Genomic DNA, 21,476 nt, shown 5'->3' with positions numbered 1-21,476 from the left:
TGGAGGTATTTCTTCTGTGCTTTGATCACACAGTAATGCCTGAGCATGGTACTGGGGTGATTGCATTTACTAAGTTGTGCAAGGCTGTCTCCAATGAGGCAAGAATATATAATGGAGAAAAGAGAGTCTCTTCAACAACATTATCTTACATTATATACAAAATAAACACAAGATGGATTAAAAACCTAAATGTAAAACTAGACACTATAAAATTCCTAGGGAAATATAGGTAGAACAATCTTTAAACATGAAACACAGCAATATTTTTTGGAGTCTGTCTCCTAGATCTGTCTTTGCTTTATGGAAATAAAAGAGTAAAAACGCTTTGTGGTCTCAAATGAAATGCTGGTTGTTTTCAGTGTCCTCTTCTTCTTGGTAAACATTGAATCCCATTTAATGGTCTCAGGGAAAAACATTTGTAGGAATTTCCACTCAGTTTTTTCAGTCTTGGGTGGATTTTAGAAATAGCCCATATAAAGATATGGAAAAAATATAGAGATATGACAAGAGCACCTCAAATGCAGGATTTTGCCCTCTGGCTTCTTATCAAAATATTGGCCCCACAAAATATTTATTTCTTCTTAGTTCTCTAATGCTTTCAAACACATGAATTTTAAAAGTTTCTAGACTTTCTGGTGGTTCTTATTGCAATACATCTTACAAAACAACCGTTCTTGCTTTTCCATCTGACAAATACTATCACTCCATTTAATTTTCTAGCTTGAGAACAGATGTAGCTTATAGGAAATCACTGCGGACTCTTACACATTTGAGGTTCTATATCAGTTATGTTTTTAGTGTCTTATTCATATCAGAGCATGTAAATTCCTTTCTGGGCTGTTGAACTAGCATATTATTTTACTTCATTCAACTAAGCAGAAAACATGAGTAGCTCTTTGTATTCAGCTGGAAAGGTCATAGAGAATTGTTTCTATGCCTAAACTAGGTCTCCAGCTCTGAGTCATAATTTAATCCACAGTAATCTGGATCATGTCAAATAGTTTTTCTAAATTAAGGAATGGTTCTCCATCTTTTGGTACTAACTGGTAAGCAAGGAACCAGTGCTTAGATGTATTCTTTAAACTTAGAAGTATTACATGTAACATTTATGGTAGCTGGATTTTATCCACTTATTAGATAAGCTGAAAACGACCAGTTTTTGGTGAGACTCACCACATAGTAAGATCTTCAGCTGATCCAGATAAGTGTTTAATGATCCTTTATCTGAGGTCCTTATGACCCATAAAATACAATATTAATCTAAATATATGTGGACATGGGGATGCTCAAAGGAGCACATAATAAACAATGAAAAGGAGTAAACAGTGGAAGCCCTCCAAGAATACAGAGGCAGCATCTTGTTAGAAAAGCAGTATATCTTTAGTTTTGTCATCATTTGTTTCCTTGGGACCTTTTATTACCTTAGCACCAAGACTCCAAAGAGTACCTTGCATGTCTCTTCATCGCTGCCACCTTAAGAAGCGATGGCCTGTAGAAAATATCATCTCACATCCTATACACTTTCAAGTTATTTCTCTGTACACTGATTTGACAGATCACAGACCTTTTTCTTTAATGATTTAAAATTAACATTCAGTAAATAATACAACATTTTAAAACAACTATTCTCCAATGGAGATTTTAAAAAAGAAGAAAAATAAATAAAATTAGTGTGATTGATTCTTTTACATGCGATGATGGCTGTACTCTCTTTTCCCTGGGATTGCTACTTCCCTCTTCTCTTTACACTCTTTTCAGGTTCCTTCACTCTCCTTTCAGTTTGAAACATAAGCTACAGAGATCGCTGTGCTGAAATTTAATGTTAATTTCTTTATTTAGACTTAATTTGACATTTGTCTATTCTAGTGTCTCAGTTATGCTGCATGTGTTAGTTATGTGTGATGTTGTGTGCCTATTCTCTTGGATTGTATGTTCTATTCGATCAGGTGTAGAGAGATTCAGATTTAAAGACCCGCCATAACTATATTAAAGACATCTGCATTTAGTGTCTGTGCTTTCCTTCTTATATTAATTTATAATAGTCTCTTTCAAATTATATGCCCAGATTACCTATTTCTGCATTTCTTTCAAGAAAGATTCTTTTGACAAAAGTTTTGAGTTGAAATTTTGTGTGTGGATGTTATCTGCATTGAATGGAAATGTTTAGTAGATTGAGTAGTGATAATCTAATTAAGTATGTCTACCATACACAAAGACTCAATCTTCTTAATTCACTCCAACGCCATCTTGGATTTGAGAATTTCAAATATACACTGATCAATTGAAAATAAAGGATTTTTATTCAAAAAACCCTATGTATTGGCTATTAATAAGTCACTTACTCTTTGCTATTAGAATGCTAGTTTTTCACTTATTTCTCCTAAAGTGATTGGCCAGGAAAAGCCTCTGAAAATATACAATGCACTGGAAGGATCAAATGAATGGTCTCAGTTCTCTAGAGCATAATTCCTTGGTGAATTTTATCTTGAACGAGCAGCCTTGGGAAGTGTTTTAACAACTTGGTGATTTCTTATTCATTGTCGATTCAGTGCCCAGTCATATCTTCCCTTTCCTGAGGGAAGATTTCTCCTTGGGTACTAATGTTACTGTCAAGATGTAAAATATAAGCCATTAACATAGTAGGTATGAACCATATTAAAATAGTAATATATATGTTTTTTTAATTCAAAATTTCCTTAATTTTCCAGCTCTCTATATTAATTACTAAAAATATTATCGAAAGATTGTTCAGTTGATTTGGTCAGTTAAACATAATATATTAGTTAAGCTTTAAATTGGATACTGAAATATATTTCCAATAACAGCTTTCAAATTCAATGATTTATCAACTGTATCAAATGTATATTCTTGAAGCCAAATCTGAATAATTATACAATCTAAACTTCAAAGTGTTTATAAAAGTTGAAGATGGTTATGCTTTGTGCAGATAGAGAGATGTATCCTATGTGACAAATCATTTGCAGCTGCAGAGACTAAAGGTGTCCTGATTTTTTCTCTGTGGTCAGAGCAAGGTTGGTGTGATGGCAATCCTGACTTAACTTCAATGAATTAAACTTCATCTACAAGGACCAAGAACAGAACTGGAGAAGCCTGGACTTGAAACAAGTGACTGAAGAGGAAATAGAAAAGCCAGGTAACATATTCACAAAAACTCATCCCTGCTATTCGAATAGGGCAAAAGAGAGTTATTTGAAACTTTGTATCTTTCTTAAGAAGCTGTTTTAATATATAGTCTGAAACTTTTTTATCCCAGAAGCTCCAGAAATAATATAATACATACATTTTATTTATTTTTAAAATAATATTGGAATAAGTACAATGACTATAATTTTATCCAATATTTTTTTAAAAGTATTTAAATGTTTGCTGAAATAGAGAACACACATAGCAAAACATAGCATAACAACATAGGTTGATATAGAAATGGTCTTCACAATAACTTCTTTTTAGATTGCTTTATATAATTTAGGGAATTCAACAATAATTTTGTATTTTAATGTATTGAAGATAGAAAAAATAGTGTAGCTCTTTATAAATTGTTACCTCTGTGCATAGTATCTTTAAATGTCCTGGTTTTGTGTAAAAATCTATTTGTTGATAATTTTTTATTGTGGCAAAATATACTTAACACATTATTGTGCATCCATCACCACTATCTCTAGAACTTTATCACCATCTGAAACTGAAACTCTGCAACCATTAAACAATAACTCCCTAACTCGTCTCTTCTCCAGCCCCTGGTCACCAATGATGTACTTTCTGTTTCTGAGAATATGACTTTCTAGGTACCTCATAATAGGGAGATTATAAAATACTTGCCTTTTTGTGTCTGGATTATTGCACTCAGCATATGTCTTCAAGATTCATCCATGTTGTAGCATGTATTAGAATATCCCTCCTTTTAAAGGGTGACTAATATTCCGTTGCATACACCACACTTTGTTTATACATTCATTAGTCGTTGGGCATTTAGGTTGTTTGTGCTTTGTGGCTATTGTGAGTAATGCTGCTAGGAACATTGCTGTACAAATATCTGAGTCTCTGCTTCCTATTATTTTGTATTTAAACCAACAATAACATTTTCTTATGTAAACTAATAAGCTCTTATTACAAAGGGAAACTCAAAATTTACAGTGTGAAATCTGAGTTCAGAGATATTGATTTACTTGTTAGATTCTTTGACCTGTACTTATATCTTATTAGAAAGTGAATTTTAGTGTCTATGGAAATAGAATTCATGAATATCATTAGATACAAGATTTATAGAATTTTAAGACAATGCCAATATCTATATATATATATCTGTGGGTTAATTACATGAATATTTTCTCATTTTTAGGATCTTAAAAATAATGTGAATGCAATGAAACACATCGTATTATGCACTCAGCTGACCTCTTAATTGCAGAAAGGGGATTCCTCAGATTAAATTTAGTTTTAATGATACATTTTAAAGAAGAGAATGAGACATGGAGAAAGACAGACAAGGGAATTTCCACACAGTCATATGAGTGTGAAAATGGAAGAGCTTCCAGAATTGCAAAAAGTAATGTCCCAGTCAATCCACCCATACCTCAGGGAATGAGCCTTTGGATAATTAGACAAAAGAGTGGACATTGGGGGAAACATGTAAAACTAATTGTAGAGATGTGGCGCTAACATTACAAGGGGAAACAAATAACAGTAAATCATATTTTGAATTTATATACTGATTATTATTAGTCAGACAATTTTCAGTGAGCTTTATTTGCATTATCCTATTGAATCCCTAAAACCATGCTATTTGATTGATACTACTATAAGTCTCATCGTACAGATGACATCAAGTGTTTCATCCAGGTCACACAGTTAGTAAGTTTGGATTCTGAGACTCAAATTCCAAACCTTCATTTAGAACCCAAGAATTCATGAAGTACAGTGATGATATCCAGGGCCACCCCTGCAAAATTATAAAACAAAACTGACAAAACTGACAAAGACTGTATATGAGGCAGGCAATGTAGTGTCTCTGATAATTGTTTTGCTGTATTTGTCTTCAAAATCTGCTCAACAATATTTAGGGTTCAGACATAGCATTTTTTCCTTTATTTTGAAGAAAATGATTTGGAAAATGTGATATTTCTTTAAAATTTATCTTCTTAAAAAAATCCAGTGACTTGGTTAAGTGTTTATTAAGACCTCCATATTTTTGCTGCATCATTTTTATGGTCACTTCTTATTCATTAAGTGAAAACTACTGTTCGCATGGGAAATAGGTTTTACTATATAAGCAGTTAAACAGAAACATATTCAGACATGAATTATGATTATATGTTTCAAAAGGATCTGGACAGAACCTTAACTTTTCAGAGTCTATAATTTCCAATATCTTGTCAACTGAAAATGTATCCCAAAATTTTACACCTTACGTGCTATATAAATGGTTTGTTTTTGCATCTTCTATTGTTGAATTTGGCATAGTGTAGATCTACTTAATTTATTTTATTTAATTCTGTGGGATAACTATCATGGATTTGTATTTTTTGAGCATTCTTTAAAGATTTTAATGTTCTCATTGACCATGTTAAGAAATTTGAAGAATCTCATAAATGTTTAAAGCAGATATATTTTTCCTAAAGAACAATATTGATAAGTATAGAATTTTGTATCATGCTGTCACATTAACACTTTTGAAAAATTTTGAATAATAATTATGCTTGCAAGAACATTTTAGTAGTCAAATATTTATTGATTACTTAAAATTCATAGGTTACCCTCAGACTTTGGAGATAAAATTATTAATAAGACATGTTTACTGTCCCCACAAACCCAACAGATGACAGTGGGAAACCAGCTATAAACACGTAAGTGTTGTAAGTGCTCAACGAAAGTGTTAGACTCTTCTACTGGAAGTTATCTCTTGAAACCTCAGACAGCTCTTATGAACTGTGACTATTTATTTTCCACTACAAATGCATATGTAGTGTCCTCATTGTGACTAGAGATATTCAATGATAAATCTATGCAATGAAATGACAGAATTCTGAACACAGAACTCCTTTAGGCAGCTAGTTTCTTTTACTTATGCTTTTGAAAGCTCAGAATTTGATTTTCTCATTTTTTCATAGATCTGGAAGCCCAACAGATGATTTATTTTCCTTAAGTGAGAATGAATATTCTGTATTCCACAGAGACTCATAACCAAATTTACAATTTGAGTAAAATAACTAGTCTAACTTACAGATTACTTTAATAAAAAAATAACCTTTCACACATATTAATTCACCCCAACTAACATAAAGAGGGTGTACCAGCAACTATGTTAGCATGCCATTTAGGACAAAGGTTTCAATGACATCAGTTGGGAAACTCACAAACTTGGAAAGATTATCATCTTTCCAATAAGAATGTAAGTGGGGAATGTGATTTTTCCAAAATGTCTAAACAAAATTAAATAACATTTCTATATTTTTGGTATAGAATTCTTTCCACTAAATCATGACTCAGCCTAGAATGTTTCTTTTGACATTCTTAATTGAGATATGGCTGGCAGTAATCAGTTCTAAACAATTTTGGAAAGTAGAAAAAAATGTTGATGTAGTACCCAATCCCTCAGATTTGTAGTGTCCATATTTTTCCTCCAATACCTGGGTTGTAACAAATGTTAATTGTGTGTGTGTGTGTATGTATTTTCAAAAAAAATGTTGCTTTCATTGTACTTTCTTGCATAGGAAGATTCTATACATTTATCTCTGCTCAGTTGCTCTCTGAGTTTTGAAATTTTGTTCAATTAAATAGAATTTAACAAGCATTTGATGAGTACTCATAGTGTGCCTGGTTCTTTCACGGCTGTAGGTGACTTACTCCTCGATTTTTGGAGCTCATAGTAACTCAAAAAGTGTGCTGCCTAAACATCATCCTATCATTTTATGTCCCATGTCTAGGTATTACTTCATGTAAGTATACAAATTAATTTATTAAAGATGAGATTGTTTACATGGTAGACCTCATAACATCAAAATGCTCTCAAGAAAAAAAGAAATGATATATAAAGTCACAAATGCAGGCTTTGTGAGAGATATTCTGGAGAAAGCAGCTTTCTTGTTGTTTGGTACATAATCTCACAGATACACCACTCATATATACCCCCAGTTAGAATACAGAAGTTTCATTAGTGTAGCTGAAGCAAGGAATTTGAGAAAATGAAAGGAGTACTTGTGGGAGGAGATTCCAAAACCTTATGTTCTGAAGACCTACTCTGTGTGAGGCCCTGAGGAGCAAACACTGCTGAGGAAGGCATCACATTTTTTAAGTAAAAGCTTGTGATCATCTCAAATTCATTACTGACCATTTTGTTTACAGCCTCTGACACCTAATCAACACCTTCAGAAAAACATATGGAAAATAGGAACAACGTGACTGAGTTTGTCCTCCTCGGGCTCACACAAAACCCTGAGATGCAAAAGGTTCTGTTTGTCCTGTTCCTACTCATCTACACTGTGACCATCATGGGCAATCTGCTTATCATGGTGACCATTGTGGCCAGCAGGTCACTGGGTTCCCCCATGTACTTATTTCTGGCTTCTTTATCATTTATAGATACTGTCTATTCTACTGCCATTGCTCCCAAAATGACCACTGACTTACTTCATGAGAAAAAGACTATTTCTTTCCAGTCTTGTATGACTCAAGTCTTTATAGATCACTTATTTGCTGGTGCTGAAGTCATTCTTCTGGTGGTGATGGCTTATGACTGTTATGTAGCCATCTGTAAACCTCTCCGTTATTTGGCCTTCATGAATCAGCAGGTGTGTGTTCTCATGCGGCTGGTGGCCTGGACTGGAGGTTTTCTGCACTCACTGGTTCAATTTCTCTCTATTTACCAGCTCTCTTTCTGTGGCCCCAACGTCACTGACAACTTCCTGTGTGACATGTACCCCTTATTGAAACTTGCTTGTACCTATACCCACCTCATTGGACTTTCTATGATAGGTAATGGAGGGGCAATTTGCACTGTTGTCTTCTTCATTCTCTTAGTGTCCTATGGGGTCATATTACACTCCCTGAAGACTCATGGGTTGGAAAGGAATCCCAAGGCCTTCTACACCTGTGCATCCCATATGATGGTGGTCATTTTATTCTTTGTTCCCTGTATCTTCCTGTATTCCAGGCCTAATGCCAAATTTCCCATTGATAAATCCATGATGATGATTTTAACTTTGATAACTCCTATGTTGAATCCCTTAATCTACACCCTCCAAAATGCAGAAATGAAAAATGCCATGAGGAAACTCTGACGTAAAAAGTGACCTTAGTTGGAAAAGGGGTGTATCCATCATGTAGGATGTGATATTCATTCTTTTAGAGAACCAAGGAAAAGCTTAAATGTCAGTGATAATATTTAAAACATTATTTCCTTTGGATTATTTAGACTATTTATTCCAAAACAGCTATATAAATTAAACTTTATGTAAGTGGAATATTTTATAGTCCTTAGAGACCAATGCAATTTCATAGGTTAATATTTTATATATGTAATCATACTATACTAAGATTTTTTAGTGTCAATAATTTTTTTGGTTTTATTTCACGTTCTTATTTGTGGGTTAATCATACCTTCATGGTACCAAGAAATATGACCTAATAGAATTTATTTCATTTTAGTCCAAAAGAATGAAAGTTCAAATTAAAAATTCAGATTGTTTGGACTTCCCTGGTTGTCCAATTTTAAAGAATCCATCCTGCAAGGCAGGAGACTCAGGTGGATCCCTGATTGGGGATCTAAGATCCCAAATGCTGTGGGGAAACTAAGCCCACACACCACAACTGTTGAGCCATTGTGCCTTAACTAGAGAGCCTGTGTGCCACAAACCACAAAGCCCATGTGCTCTGGAACCTGCACACCACAAATAGAGAGAAGCTCAAGCACCGCAATGAAAGATCCTGCGTGCTGCAACAAAGACCTGATGCAGCCAAATATTAAAAAAATAAAATAAAATAAAATAAAAATAAATAATTCAGATTGTTAAGAAAATGCTAATCTAACAATTAAAATAAATGTCCTGCTCAAATTACTTATTTTAATTTAAAATTTCACCAAATATGTTCATAGAGTATAAATCCATGAGAAATGAACTTTGTTAACTTTATACTGTAATGGTTGTATATGATAGATTTTGTCTATTCAAATTAAGTTTTGTGCTGAAAATTTAAAATTTTCAACCCCATTCTGTGCACCTAGATAGACTGAACTCCAACAATAATTGAAATACATGTTAGTCATTCATATCACATATAACTCCAGAGTCCGCTTACATTAAATTAAACTGGGTACAGCTTTTTTAATGCAATAAATGTTTAATATTTTAGGTACATATTATTTTATTTTACATAATGAATGCCTTTTTGATTTTTTGTAAACTATATGTTATTTTTTATATAAATTTATTTATTTATTTATTTCTTGGCTGTGTTGGGACTTGGTTGTTGCGCAAAGGCTTTTTCTAGCCGTGGCAAGTGGAGGCTACTCTTCATTGTGGTGTTTGGGCTTCTCATTGTGGTGGCTTCTTTTGTTGCAGAGCATGGGCTCTAGGCCTGTGGGCTTCAATAGTTATGTCATGAGGGCTTAGTAGTTGTGGCTAACGAGCTTAGTTGCTCTGCGGCATGTGGACACTTCCTGGACCAGGAATTGAACCCGCGTCCCCTGCATTGGCAGGTGGATTCATAACTACTGAGCCAACAGGGAAGTACTAAACTATATGTTCTTGAATTAAGTGATGAAATCAAATTGTCCTCTCTGTTTACAATAGCTCTTTGGCACTTTTGGGAATCAAATACTGTATTACAAATATCGTTACTTACTTAAGGCTCTGGCATTACAATTTTCTTCTTTGAATTCAACCCACAACTTAGATGTTATGGTATATAATATAACTTTGTCCTTTTTTTCAATCTGTAATTGGATTCATTTAATATACTTAGCAATACTAATGCCTCCAATTATTGATACATATTAAATTAACACCAGTCATAGAATTTCATTCATTCCTCAGTGAGGAAATAAAAAGTACACTACATCTTTTAATTAGAAAGGAATCTAAGAGTGAATTAACTACTTCAAAAAATATTATATTTGAGGGAGCTGACACCTAGATTTGGCCAAGCTCACTAGAGTGGGGAAGGTGGGGATGGGGAAACTGGATTCAGGATAAAATATATCCACATGTACTTTTCAGTTTTTCCCTGCTGTGAGCATAGGATGACTTTCTTTAAATATTTTAGGGTTTTTATGCTTATGTTTACATCTTTAAAATCACACAGGATATACCTTTCAGATAAGATGTGAAATGGATATATGATTTACTTCCTTTCATGTGGATACATTGTCCCTGTACATTTATTAAATAACAATTCTGTTTCTGACTACCCTGCAATACCACTAATTTCATACGTATATAAATATATATATGCTATTCTATTTCTAAGCTTTCCTTTTTGTTCTACTAGTATATTTATTTATGAGATAGTACTATAGTGTCTAAATTACTGCAGTGTTTCAGATACAATTGCCATTAAAAAAAAACAAAAACAAAAAACCACACTAAAATTTAGCTATTTAAAACACCAGCATTCACTGTATTATTTCAGATGGTTTCATTGGGTCTTGAATTGGATCAGCTCAGTTGTGTATGTCAGGCTCAGCGTCTCTCATGAGGTTGCAGTTAGAAATCAGCTGAGACTGAAGTCATCTAAAAACTTGCTTCACTCATATACATGGTACACAGGGTGTAAAGCCTTGAACAATGGGAATTAAAATAGCTGGTACTTCTTGAGAACATAAGAGTGAGGCCTTAATTTAGTGCAACCTGTGTCCTAATAAAAGATGGAAAGTAGGGACTTCCCTGGTGACACAGTGGTTAAGAATTCCCCTGCCAATGCAGGGGACATAGGTTCAAGCCCTGGTCCAGGAAGATCCCACATGCGGCAGAGCAGCTAAGCCCATGAGCCACAACTACTGAGCCCACATGCCACAACTACTGAAGCACAGGTGCCTAGAGCCTGTGCTCCCCAACAAGAGAAGCCACTGCAACAAAAAGCCCACACACTGTAATGAAGAGTAGCCACTTCTCTCCACAACTAGAGAAAGCCTGAGTGCAACAACAAAGACCCAAAACAGCCAATAAGTAAAAAAATAAAATTAAAAAGAAAAAAGAAAAAGGAAAGTACACCAAAGCCCACTCTCTCATGTTTGCTTAGAGGAAAATCCATGTGAGGACAGAGTGAGCAGGTGGCCATCTATAAGCTGTAAAGAGAGCCCTCACCAGAAGCCAATCCTGCAGTCACCATGATCTTGGACTTCCCGCCTCCAGAACTATGAGAAAATAAATGTTGATTGTTTAAGCTGCCCAGTCTGGAGTATATTGTTAGGCCACACAAGCCAGCTAAGATGAAGTTGATGACAAGGCTGCTGCTGATGATGTATGATGTAGGTTTGGTGATCAGAGGTCTGAATTAAAACATCAGAATTCAGTGCAGAAAAGAAAAGAGAAAAGAAAAGAAAGAAAAGGGAAAGAAAAGGACAGAAAATACAAGAAAAAATCCAATCACCAGATGTGGATAATTTCCAAATCCAGAGATTTTTTGAATAAAGGAGACAACAGGTATTTTTGAATAAGACTCTGTAATATCACAATAATACATGGTGTAGTTCTTGAACCTAACCTTTCTCTGAGAGATCTGAGGTCATTTATGAAGGTAATTGTGGCCTATTCTAAAGAAGGCATACATTTCTATGCTGAGTCCCTGATGCTTGAGTACAGTTGTCCTAGTGTAAAGAATGGAGTAGAAGTATTTGGAACAAATTTCCTTTCCAAATTAGTAAGCAAAAAGCATCACAATATTTTTGTGCAACCAACGAGACTTGACAGATGCAAGGACTAAGTCTTAACACGTACCCCATCTAATTTACTTGTTTGGTTTAGGAATAAAATGGAGAGAGACTAAATAAGTGTGGAACCTGAAAGCTTCAAAAATCCTATACCATTAATCTTTACTTTGTGTGACTTTTCTTTATATAGAAAATCTTATAAGACAGGGTCAAGAGATGTATTTGTTTATAATCTCTCAACATCTTTATTTCCCTCCTCAGATCTCACTTGGGAAAATATGAAGCTCATTGAAATAATGACATAGATCATTTGGTGACAAAAAGCAATGTCTTTTGTTTGAATTACTCTGTAACAAGTGAGACTATCAGCTACTCCATGCAGGGAGAAGATAAACCAGGTTGGAATTTATGGAACCTCAATTCTTATCTTTAAACTGCTAGTATCAGAATGTGTGATTTTAAAAATGTTTCTTTCCTTCCTTGCCTTTCAGTTTCTTCATATGCAAAATAAAAACAATGAATGACTTTCTAATACAGTGAATGCTCTCTAATAAACCATTAATTCTTAATGCCTACGACTGTATTATTTGTTTACTTATTTGCACAATAAATTCTGGCCTCCATGTACTTGAATTCTCAGAAAGCTCATTTATTACATATTATGAAATCCAGGATTATTATTCTGCTTCTGGTGAGACATGTCCAACACTTTCCAGAGATTTCTGATTTTGGAGAGTTCTTAAATGAGGCAGCTAAGAGCTTGGAACTGAAACAAAATAAACAGGCTTCAAGTGACACTGCTTACTGTTTACACTATTCTGGACAAGTGAAATAAAATATTCTAAGTCTGACCTTTTCTATCTATCAATTGGGAATAATGCATTCATCTCAGAGGGTTGTTTTGAAATTAAATATGAACAAGGATTGCAAAAAATAAGTGCTCAATGTAGGATACTTTTTTTTCTATTTTTTATAAAATGTTTCATCTTTATTGGAGTATAGGAGTTTTCTAAATAACAAATTTAGGTCAAATTAGATAAGGGCAGGACTGGTAATGTGTTATTAACAGAGTTAACAAAGTAAGTAAAATACCTATATAATTCTAAATTCTCCTGGGGTGGAGATAAAAAGTTCTCAGAGGAAAAAGTTGACATCTTTCAAATTCCCAAGTGTTTCTTGAATCCAATTTTTAATGCCTCCATGAATCAGGATGAGAAGCAGTCTTTTGAAATCCTTTCATTGAAAGATGAATGTTAAATAAGAAGTCTACTAACTATTTGGTGAGATTTTACATGGGAGGTAATGTGGTGTCAAGATCAATGTCAAGACTTGAGATCAGACAGTCTTGAACTGTACCTTCAGTTCTGTTCCTCACTAACTGTATGTCCTGGGGTACAAGGCTGAACTTCTTCAAGTCCCAAATTTCCTATCTTCCAACAATATATAACTCTTTAAAAATATTAAGTTAGAGAATTTATACAAAAATGTTCATACTATGTGTAGCATATATGAAGCAGCCCATATTACCTTAGTCCTTTACCATATCAGAATTTGTAATATTTTGGACAATATAAAAATGAACACAGAGAAGAGAGAGCTTTTGGAACAGTTTACTTCAAGGCAAGTTTTAAAGGGGATTTCTACAAATTGGTGATACTGAAACAAATTCCAAAAGAAAATAAAACCAAAAACCCAATATGAAATAACACAATTGGTCAGAATATCTAGACTTGTATGAGTATTTTAGCTTATCTCTCTAAAATGGTCATTATTGTAATATCCAGAGGAAAACTAATTTTGAAAAAAGTGAAATCATGACTTTCATAAAATATAAAATGAACATATGACAAAGATTTTATTTAGCTCATTGCCTAATGAGAGAAATAATTAAGGAGAAAACTAGTAAGATATTGTATTATAATCAGTCAAAAGAAAAACCCAGTGTATCATTTTCAACACTGTTCAATCACAGATGTGTAGTGATTTTATAAATAGATGCAAATTTGTTTTATCTTAATAGTCAGGGAACTCAATCAAACTTCCACCTCATACATTTGCATTTTTATGGAGAAGAATTACTTGCATTTTTGTCAATTTTATACTACTTCACTAATTGTAAAATATATTAAAGTCAGTAAAAAGCATAAATCCCATTCAATTATAACTCCAAAGGGTGTGCTATCAATAACACGCTGATCTTTTCTATGTTGCATTTCAGTCTCTCACAACACATTTTCTTAAAAAAAGTTAAATTTAAATATCAGCTATACATAAAAGATGTTCAGATGCATTATGAATAGAATGAACTTATACAGAGAAACTGTTTTCTAATATACATTTATATTTTTACAAAGGAAAACACAAAATTTCAACAACCATTCATGTTTAACAAGAAATGTCATACTTAACATGGGAGACTAAAAAGAGTTTAATAGGTTTACTTGTCAAGCTATGGAGAGAGTTGAGGGAAAATAATAAAGGATGATACAGCACCCTGGGTCTGGTAACAGTAGGAAGCCATCACCACAATGGAACCTGGGAGAGCAGGGGAGACAGGTCTCAAGAACCCAGAAGGTCCATCCAAAAGGGTGCAGCCTCAGTTCAAGGCACCCAGCCATTGACAAACCACAGCAGGGAACCAGGACAGTACACACCCTGACACTGCTTCTTTTCCTCTCACCTGCCCTCTAATATTGAGCTAGTGCTACCTCTTGGCCAGAATGCAAGGGAGCTGGTTGAAGCAGACTAGAGAATTCAGCTGCTCAAGGTGAAGAGTGTGAGAGATCTCAGTGGGTGAAAGAACTAATTTTTTTTAACATTCCAACCATTTATTCAGTTTTATCGAACTAAGAGAGTAAACACTTTTCTTTTAGTTAACTGGAAAAAAGAAAACATAGGGGAAATGAGAGCCTTCCAACTTATTTATTCATTTAATTTTATTGAACCAATATGACCCAGATTTATATATCACACTATGCCATCATCTTCTTCTTTAATCTTAAACAGTTTTCCCTATTTCTGCAAGTAGTTTAGGTAAATTACAATATGTTTCCAAGTTCTGTGATTCTGTCCAAGCCAATGTGTTTATTGACATATATGTTGTTATATTTGCTTCTATTTCATTTAGTAATAAAACTGGAAGGCTTATGAGACCAAAGTTCACCTTCCAAAGCTTTTATATTCCTAACAAACAGCTTAGATGTTCTACTGAGATGAAAGTCTTTGAATTGGACTGACTATATAAGTTCTGTTCTTGAGTGCTTTGTTATTTTTAGAACATGTTTTTCCACCTATTGAAATGCATGAAGTTGCTATAAGAACACTTTGAGGGGCACCTGTTTTTTGTGAAATTTATTCCTGAAACCATCAAAGCTCAAATGAAACCTCAATTAGTTTCTGATCAACTGTGATAAAATCGATGTATAATTTCTCCTCCTTTCATTTTCATTTGCTCTTCAAGTTTGAGAATTTGTGTTGCTGTCTTTCCAAGGTTCTAAGCCACATTGTTCTTGGATTTGTATTCTGGAAACATACTTACTTGGTATAGTTACTGGTATTCCTCTTTGCAAAAATTAGTTTCATGAACAACCTTTGCTATTTTAGACCTAATTCTGCTCTATTTCTATTTTGTGCTACTCTAGGGCTTAGGAGCAAGACTAGATAGCTGTAGGGGTTTTAATGTAATCTCTCTATCCAGCACTGTCGCTATTTAAGCAGAGGCTGGATGACCATTCATTGAGCCATTGTGAATGGATTTCACTCTTTTATGAACTTTGGAATGATGACTTGTCAGTACATGCTAATGCTCTGTTCTGACTCTAGCTCTCATTCCAGAGTTGAAAGAAGAGTTCAAGACATTTTCATGATGACACTTCAGCAAAATCCATATCCCTTATAGTTCTTAGATAGTTTCAAATCCTTACTCAGACTGTCTTTGGCATCTGCCATCACAAATATCATTACAGCTCTATAATATTGGAGAGTCCAGTCAAACTAGGTTTGGTCGTGTGATTTCAATTTGCTTAAACTCTTTTCTTTCATGACACATGCTGCTCACAGTGATCACTTTCTCTGGAGTCAATCATGTACAATTTACTTTTCTTCTTATTAATGAAAGCGTATTTGAACATGGTGCGTGAGTGTGGTTCTATATAAGAATATTTCTGAGTTGAATTGAATTACATTTATTTACAAAATAATTTCAATCATCAGTATTTATTGTTTTAGCAGATTTAATTGTAATAACTTTAGAGGTGATGGCAACATAAATGTGTCATGCCACTGTAGTTGTGAAAATAACTTAAATATAAGAGTTCTGGCCCAGAATTTTGTGGCCTGGCCTCATATTTCCCATTGGCAAATGGCATTCTTATTCCCTCTCTTATATTTCCTGGTTAGGAATTGTGAATATTACTGCCTATTTTTTCCTATTCCATATGGATATTATACAATTAAATTTAAATCACTGAAATAAATGTTTACTCATTTAAATTTTATTTAAAATAAATATTTAAATATTAAAATAAATATTTAAAATAAATATTTTCCCATCTCTAAGTATAACTGAATAATGGAACTATTTTCATCCTTATCATGTTAATATAATTCCAGAATGCACACAAGAAACAACTACTTTGCGAAAGTACTGTAAACTTCACCTGGTATGAAGTGCCAGTAGTATAATAGGGTTCATAATTATCACTTAATGTGTATTTGAAAATAATATTTTCAGATTCTGATTTATATAAATAGATTAAAAAACAAATTACTATAATGAAAATTTAATAACAGTTACCCATATAAATGTTTAATTTACTCAATACTAAGTATTCAGATTCCATAATAAGCTCACATGTTTTCAAATACCTAAATTCATAACCAGTCAACTATTTTGGGGGGTTTTTTTGGCTTGTTTTCTCCTTTTGTCACAGTGTTTGCTTTCATGCAGACTCAAGGAGGAATTCAAAACTAAAGATGAGTGATGTTAAAGTTCTCCTCCGCTGTTTAGTTAACTTCAGAAAATGATTGGGTTGTTGGCAAGGTCTGCCAATGATGGTGAAATACCCGCAAGGTCCTATTAGCTGCAGCTAAGAAGCTTTATAGAAATTGCCCACTAACAGCATGGGTGGTTGAAATTCTAGGGTTCTTCCAAAGGTACCATTTATAAGCCAACAAAGACACTTCTTATAGCTGAACTAGTTGGCATTTTTAAACCTTACAACTTCACTTGTTTCTTGGTGAACAAATAGCTGCTTGGGGCCTGGCCATGGACCTATGTCCAAGAAGTTCACAGGTGAGATGTTTTTTTCCAGCAAATCACAGAGTTAATATCATAGACTCTCAGATTTAAATGGATCTTACAAATCATATTATAACGCCTCACCCTCAACTATCTGACATTAAAATATACCATTTTCATCATACAAAACATCAAAAAAGATAGATTGATGTACAACATTACCAATTTGAAGTAGAAATACTTTGGGGAATTTTTTCCTCATTGGTATATATTTAAATTAGTAAGAAGAACAATAAAATTAATTAAAATTAAATAAGAATAATTATGCAACTCAAGTTTGCACCCAAAATTGTCTCCACGTTATACTACAATTGAAGAATGTTCCTGTGATATTGCAAAATCTTTAAAAACATTTCTGTTAAAAACTACACATTATTCAAGAGATGTTCTGTATTTCAGTTATCCATTTCTCCAATGTTTAACATTCCATATCATTTCTAAATTTTCCACAGCTTTCAATAATTGTGTTGAACATATTTTTAAATAATGATTTTTCTCCTTTAAAAATATTTTCCATTAGGATTTATTCCCGAAAAGAGTATTGAGTACCAAAGAAAAATGAAAAAGTAATTTCTATTTCTTTACAGATATTTCTAAAAGTTTTATTATATTAACTATGTCTAATTCTTACCTTATATACACTATATCCTTTTCTGATTTGCTGGGGGATCCTACTTCAGAATAAGAAAATATAATGAAGTTGCTGCACTTTGTTTCCTCATAACTATAATTTTCAATTTTTAAATTGATTTTTATTGGAGAAGAGTTGATTTACAATGTTGTGTTCATTTGGTGTTTTTTTAAAGATTTTTTTCTTTTTGATGTGACATTTTTAGTCTTTATTGAATTCGGTACAATATTGTATCTGTTTTTTGTTTGTTTTTGTTTGTTTTGTTTCTTTGGCCCTGAGGCACATGGGATCTTATCTCCAGGACAAGGGATCAATCATGCACTCCCTGCATTAGAAGGACAAGTCTTAATCACTACACCACCAAGAAAGTCCCTGTTATGTTCATTTTGGATAATTAAAAAATAAATGTCTTATCCATTTATCTTTGAAAGGAAAGACAAACTTTTTCAGAATACATTTTACTGTATTTATGTTTTCTCTTGTCTTTTCTTTGGGAAATGTATGTCCCCAAATTTCTCATTCTATTAGTAATGAAATAACCTATAACCAGGAATGATGGAAGATGGATCCTATGGGAAGATGGGAGAAGAAGGTCTGAGACAGCATGTAGCAGAAACATAGAGGAGTAGGAAGATCATTCCTATCATGGATGGATGCTTTGCTGCTGTTTGGTTATAAATTTCAGTTATGAAGGGCATTTAACAGGGCAGTCTTCATGGCTTTGTATGAACAGATTTACGTTCACATACTAAGTGTCCAATAAATATTTGTTAAATGAGAGAACTTGTAATAGGTACTTATCTTAAGTAATATATTTTATCTGTATTTGTTAGTGTATGTATATATCCATGAATATATATTACATTATCAATCTCTCTATCTTACCTAGCAGACTCTTTTTGTTCTCTGCATTAACATTTTATATACACTACCAACTGTAAAATAGATAGCCAGTGGGAAGTTGTTGTATAACAAAGGGAGTTCAACTCTAGGATGGAAGATGCCTTAGAGGACTGGCAGGGGGAGGATGGGGGAGACTCAAGAGAGGGTGAGGGGGAGTCGAGGGAATATGGGGATATGTGTATAAAAACAGATGATTGAACTTGGTGTACCCCCCCAAAATATAATAAATAAATAAAATTAAAAAATAAAAAATAAATAAAAACTTTGAAAATAAGGATTTCCTCTTGTTTAAAGATCTTTGTGTAATGAAAACCTGTGCAAGAGTTTTTTGTTTGTTTGTTTTGTTTTGTTTTGTTTTCTTATCCCAGTCTATAGAAGCTGTAAACTTACTGAAGATGACTCTGTTAAATTCAATGTGGACCAGAATTTCAAAGAATAAAAAATATAAATTAACAAACACTATCATTATCTTGAAAGTAAAACATTTGATAACATTTTTTTTCCTAGAGGAAATTATATATTTTCATATCTACCCAATAAGGTGTGTCAGAAACTATTAAACTGGAGTGTAGCCTTCTTTCAAATGTTTATTTATGTTTCTTATAAAGTACAGAGTAATGATAAACAGAGAAGGAGAAAAAGAACACTTGAATTCCACCTAGGTTTATGGTCTGGAGAATCAGGCATATTCGTAACCAAGGTGAATGACAATCCACCAAGCATTTACTCATCATCTAAGAGGTTTATACACTGCAGACATCATGCCAGGCACTATGGTTAGTGAGGAAACAGTTGAATAGCTCATGTATGTATTAACCATATCTTTCCCATTTAGAGTTGAGGGTTCTGATGTAAATTCTCATGTAAAAGAGCACAAATCTCACCTCTGTGTGGCACCTCTCAGCTTACAAGCTACCTCTGAGAATTACAGCCCATATCCTCACAGACACAGAGGAAGGCTCGAAAGCATGGGACATTGACATGACTTTGCAGAGCCATGTGGAGTTGTAACCAGGAGGAGAATCCAGATCAAATGTAGATATCCCAGTGTTTTCTCAGTAAATTACACACCAAATGTGTCCCTACAGATATTTTATATGTGATATTTTATACTAGATATCTGAAGAGATGCAATGCATCACAGTGGAAGTAAGGAACAATTGAAACAAGTACTGGGGCAAAAGTGCCAAGGACATGCTCCACAGTTACAGTGACTGATCTATTTTTGTTCTAAGAAATTCAGACTATAATTCTTTCATGGTTATTAGGTATCATTCTTTATTCCCTGTAGGTAATTCAGCCCCAGGAAGATGTAAGTTCCTAAATGGATGTCCTCAGGCCTCCCAACAACATGACTGAATTTATTCTCCTGGGACTCACACAGAATCCACACTTGCAGAAAATACTCTTCTTTGTCTTTTTGCTCATTTTCCTATTTACTGTGCTGGCCAATCTGCTTATTGTCATTACCATCTCCCTCAGCCCCACACTTTCTGCTCCCATGTACTTCTTCCTCACTTACTTGTCCTTCATAGATGCCTCCTTCACCTCTGTCACCACCCCCAAGTTGATCATTGACCTGCTGTACCAGAGGAAAACTATCTCCTGGGGTGGCTGCCTGACTCAGCTCTTTGTGGAGCACTTCCTGGGAGGATCAGAGATCATCGTCCTCACTGTCATGGCCTATGCCCGCTATGTGGCCATCTGCAAGCCTCTGCAGTACATGACCATCATGCAACAGGGGCTCTGCCAGCTCCTGGTGGCAGTGGCCTGGATCGGGGGAATGCTACATGCCACTGTGCAGATTCTCTTCATGGCCAATTTGCCCTTCTGTGGTCCCAATGTCATTGATCACTTCATGTGTGATATCTTCTCACTGTTGGAACTTGCCTGCTATGATACCTACAAGCTTGGAATGGTGGTGACTGCTAACACAGGAGGCATGTGCTTGCTCATTTTCTCCATGCTACTCACCTCCTACGTAGTCATCTTGAGCTCCCTGAAATCACATGGCTCTGCAGGAAGGCACAAAGCTCTTTCTACATGTGGCTCCCACTTTACAGTAGTGGTAGTGTCTTTTGGTGCTTGTGTATTCACCTACACGCATCCTGTGGCCGCTTACCCTGCGGACAAGTTGGTGGCCATGTTCTTTGCAATCCTCACTCCCATGTTAAATCCTATCATTTACACAGTGAGAAACACAGAGGTGAAAAAGGCCATGAGGAGTTTGTTGAAGGGGAGAGTAACTTAGGGTGTTTATAATGCCTAGAAGAGGAATTTGAATACACATGGAGGATTGCACCTGTTGTAAATTGTGATAGCAAGTAAGAAATTTTCCAGATCATTGACAGGAAAACAAGGCCAAGAAACTAATATTTCTGGATTATTTAATATTGGATAGACATATTTTAGGCATTTTGATAACTTTTAATATACTTTCTAGAGGCTTCAATGTTCATGTTTTTAGCTTTAAATTAGGCAGTGGAAAGGACAACAATAAACTCTTATTTGGATGATTGTTGAGTATGCTCTTCTCCAGATTCTTACATCTACTTTACTAAATTCACCATATATGTTACTTGGATGAAATTGGTTTTATCCATAGGATATTGATCTTGGAAATTACATTTTTGCCTAGCCTGTGGTAAAGTAAATAAGATATAGAATCTCTTCAATAAATACACGGCAAAGTGACAGTTGAGTGAAGGAATCACAGCTGAAGTTATTTTTTTGTACTATCAACTTACCAAAAGTAA

General features: G+C 34.2%; 2 protein-coding genes across 2 annotated transcripts; both read left to right on the top strand.

Annotated features, from left to right (window-relative positions):
• The first annotated feature begins 7,330 nt into the window (after nt 1-7,330).
• Nucleotides 7,331-8,297, top strand: LOC130847826 (olfactory receptor 4A15-like). Its single transcript, XM_057725462.1, has one exon. The coding sequence runs from the start codon at nt 7,398-7,400 to the stop codon at nt 8,295-8,297; it is 900 nt and encodes a 299-aa protein (XP_057581445.1). The 5' UTR covers nt 7,331-7,397.
• An 11,747-nt stretch (nt 8,298-20,044) lies between these two features.
• Nucleotides 20,045-20,971, top strand: LOC130850396 (olfactory receptor 140-like). The gene has a single exon (XM_057729912.1). The coding sequence runs from the start codon at nt 20,045-20,047 to the stop codon at nt 20,969-20,971; it is 927 nt and encodes a 308-aa protein (XP_057585895.1).
• The last annotated feature ends 505 nt before the right edge of the window (nt 20,972-21,476 follow it).

The sequence above is a fragment of the Hippopotamus amphibius genome, chromosome 3, assembly GCF_030028045.1.
Source record: "Hippopotamus amphibius kiboko isolate mHipAmp2 chromosome 3, mHipAmp2.hap2, whole genome shotgun sequence".
NCBI lineage: Eukaryota > Metazoa > Chordata > Mammalia > Artiodactyla > Hippopotamidae > Hippopotamus > Hippopotamus amphibius.
Note: the sequence above shows the minus strand (reverse complement) of the source record. Positions and strands in the feature narration are given on the sequence as shown.

Bases quoted from the DNA above. Each gene is read 5' to 3' on its own strand.
- LOC130850396 (XM_057729912.1), top strand. From the start codon at position 20,045: ATGGATGTCCTCAGGCCTCCCAACAACATGACTGAATTTATTCTCCTG.
- LOC130847826 (XM_057725462.1), top strand. From the start codon at position 7,398: ATGGAAAATAGGAACAACGTGACTGAGTTTGTCCTCCTCGGGCTCACA.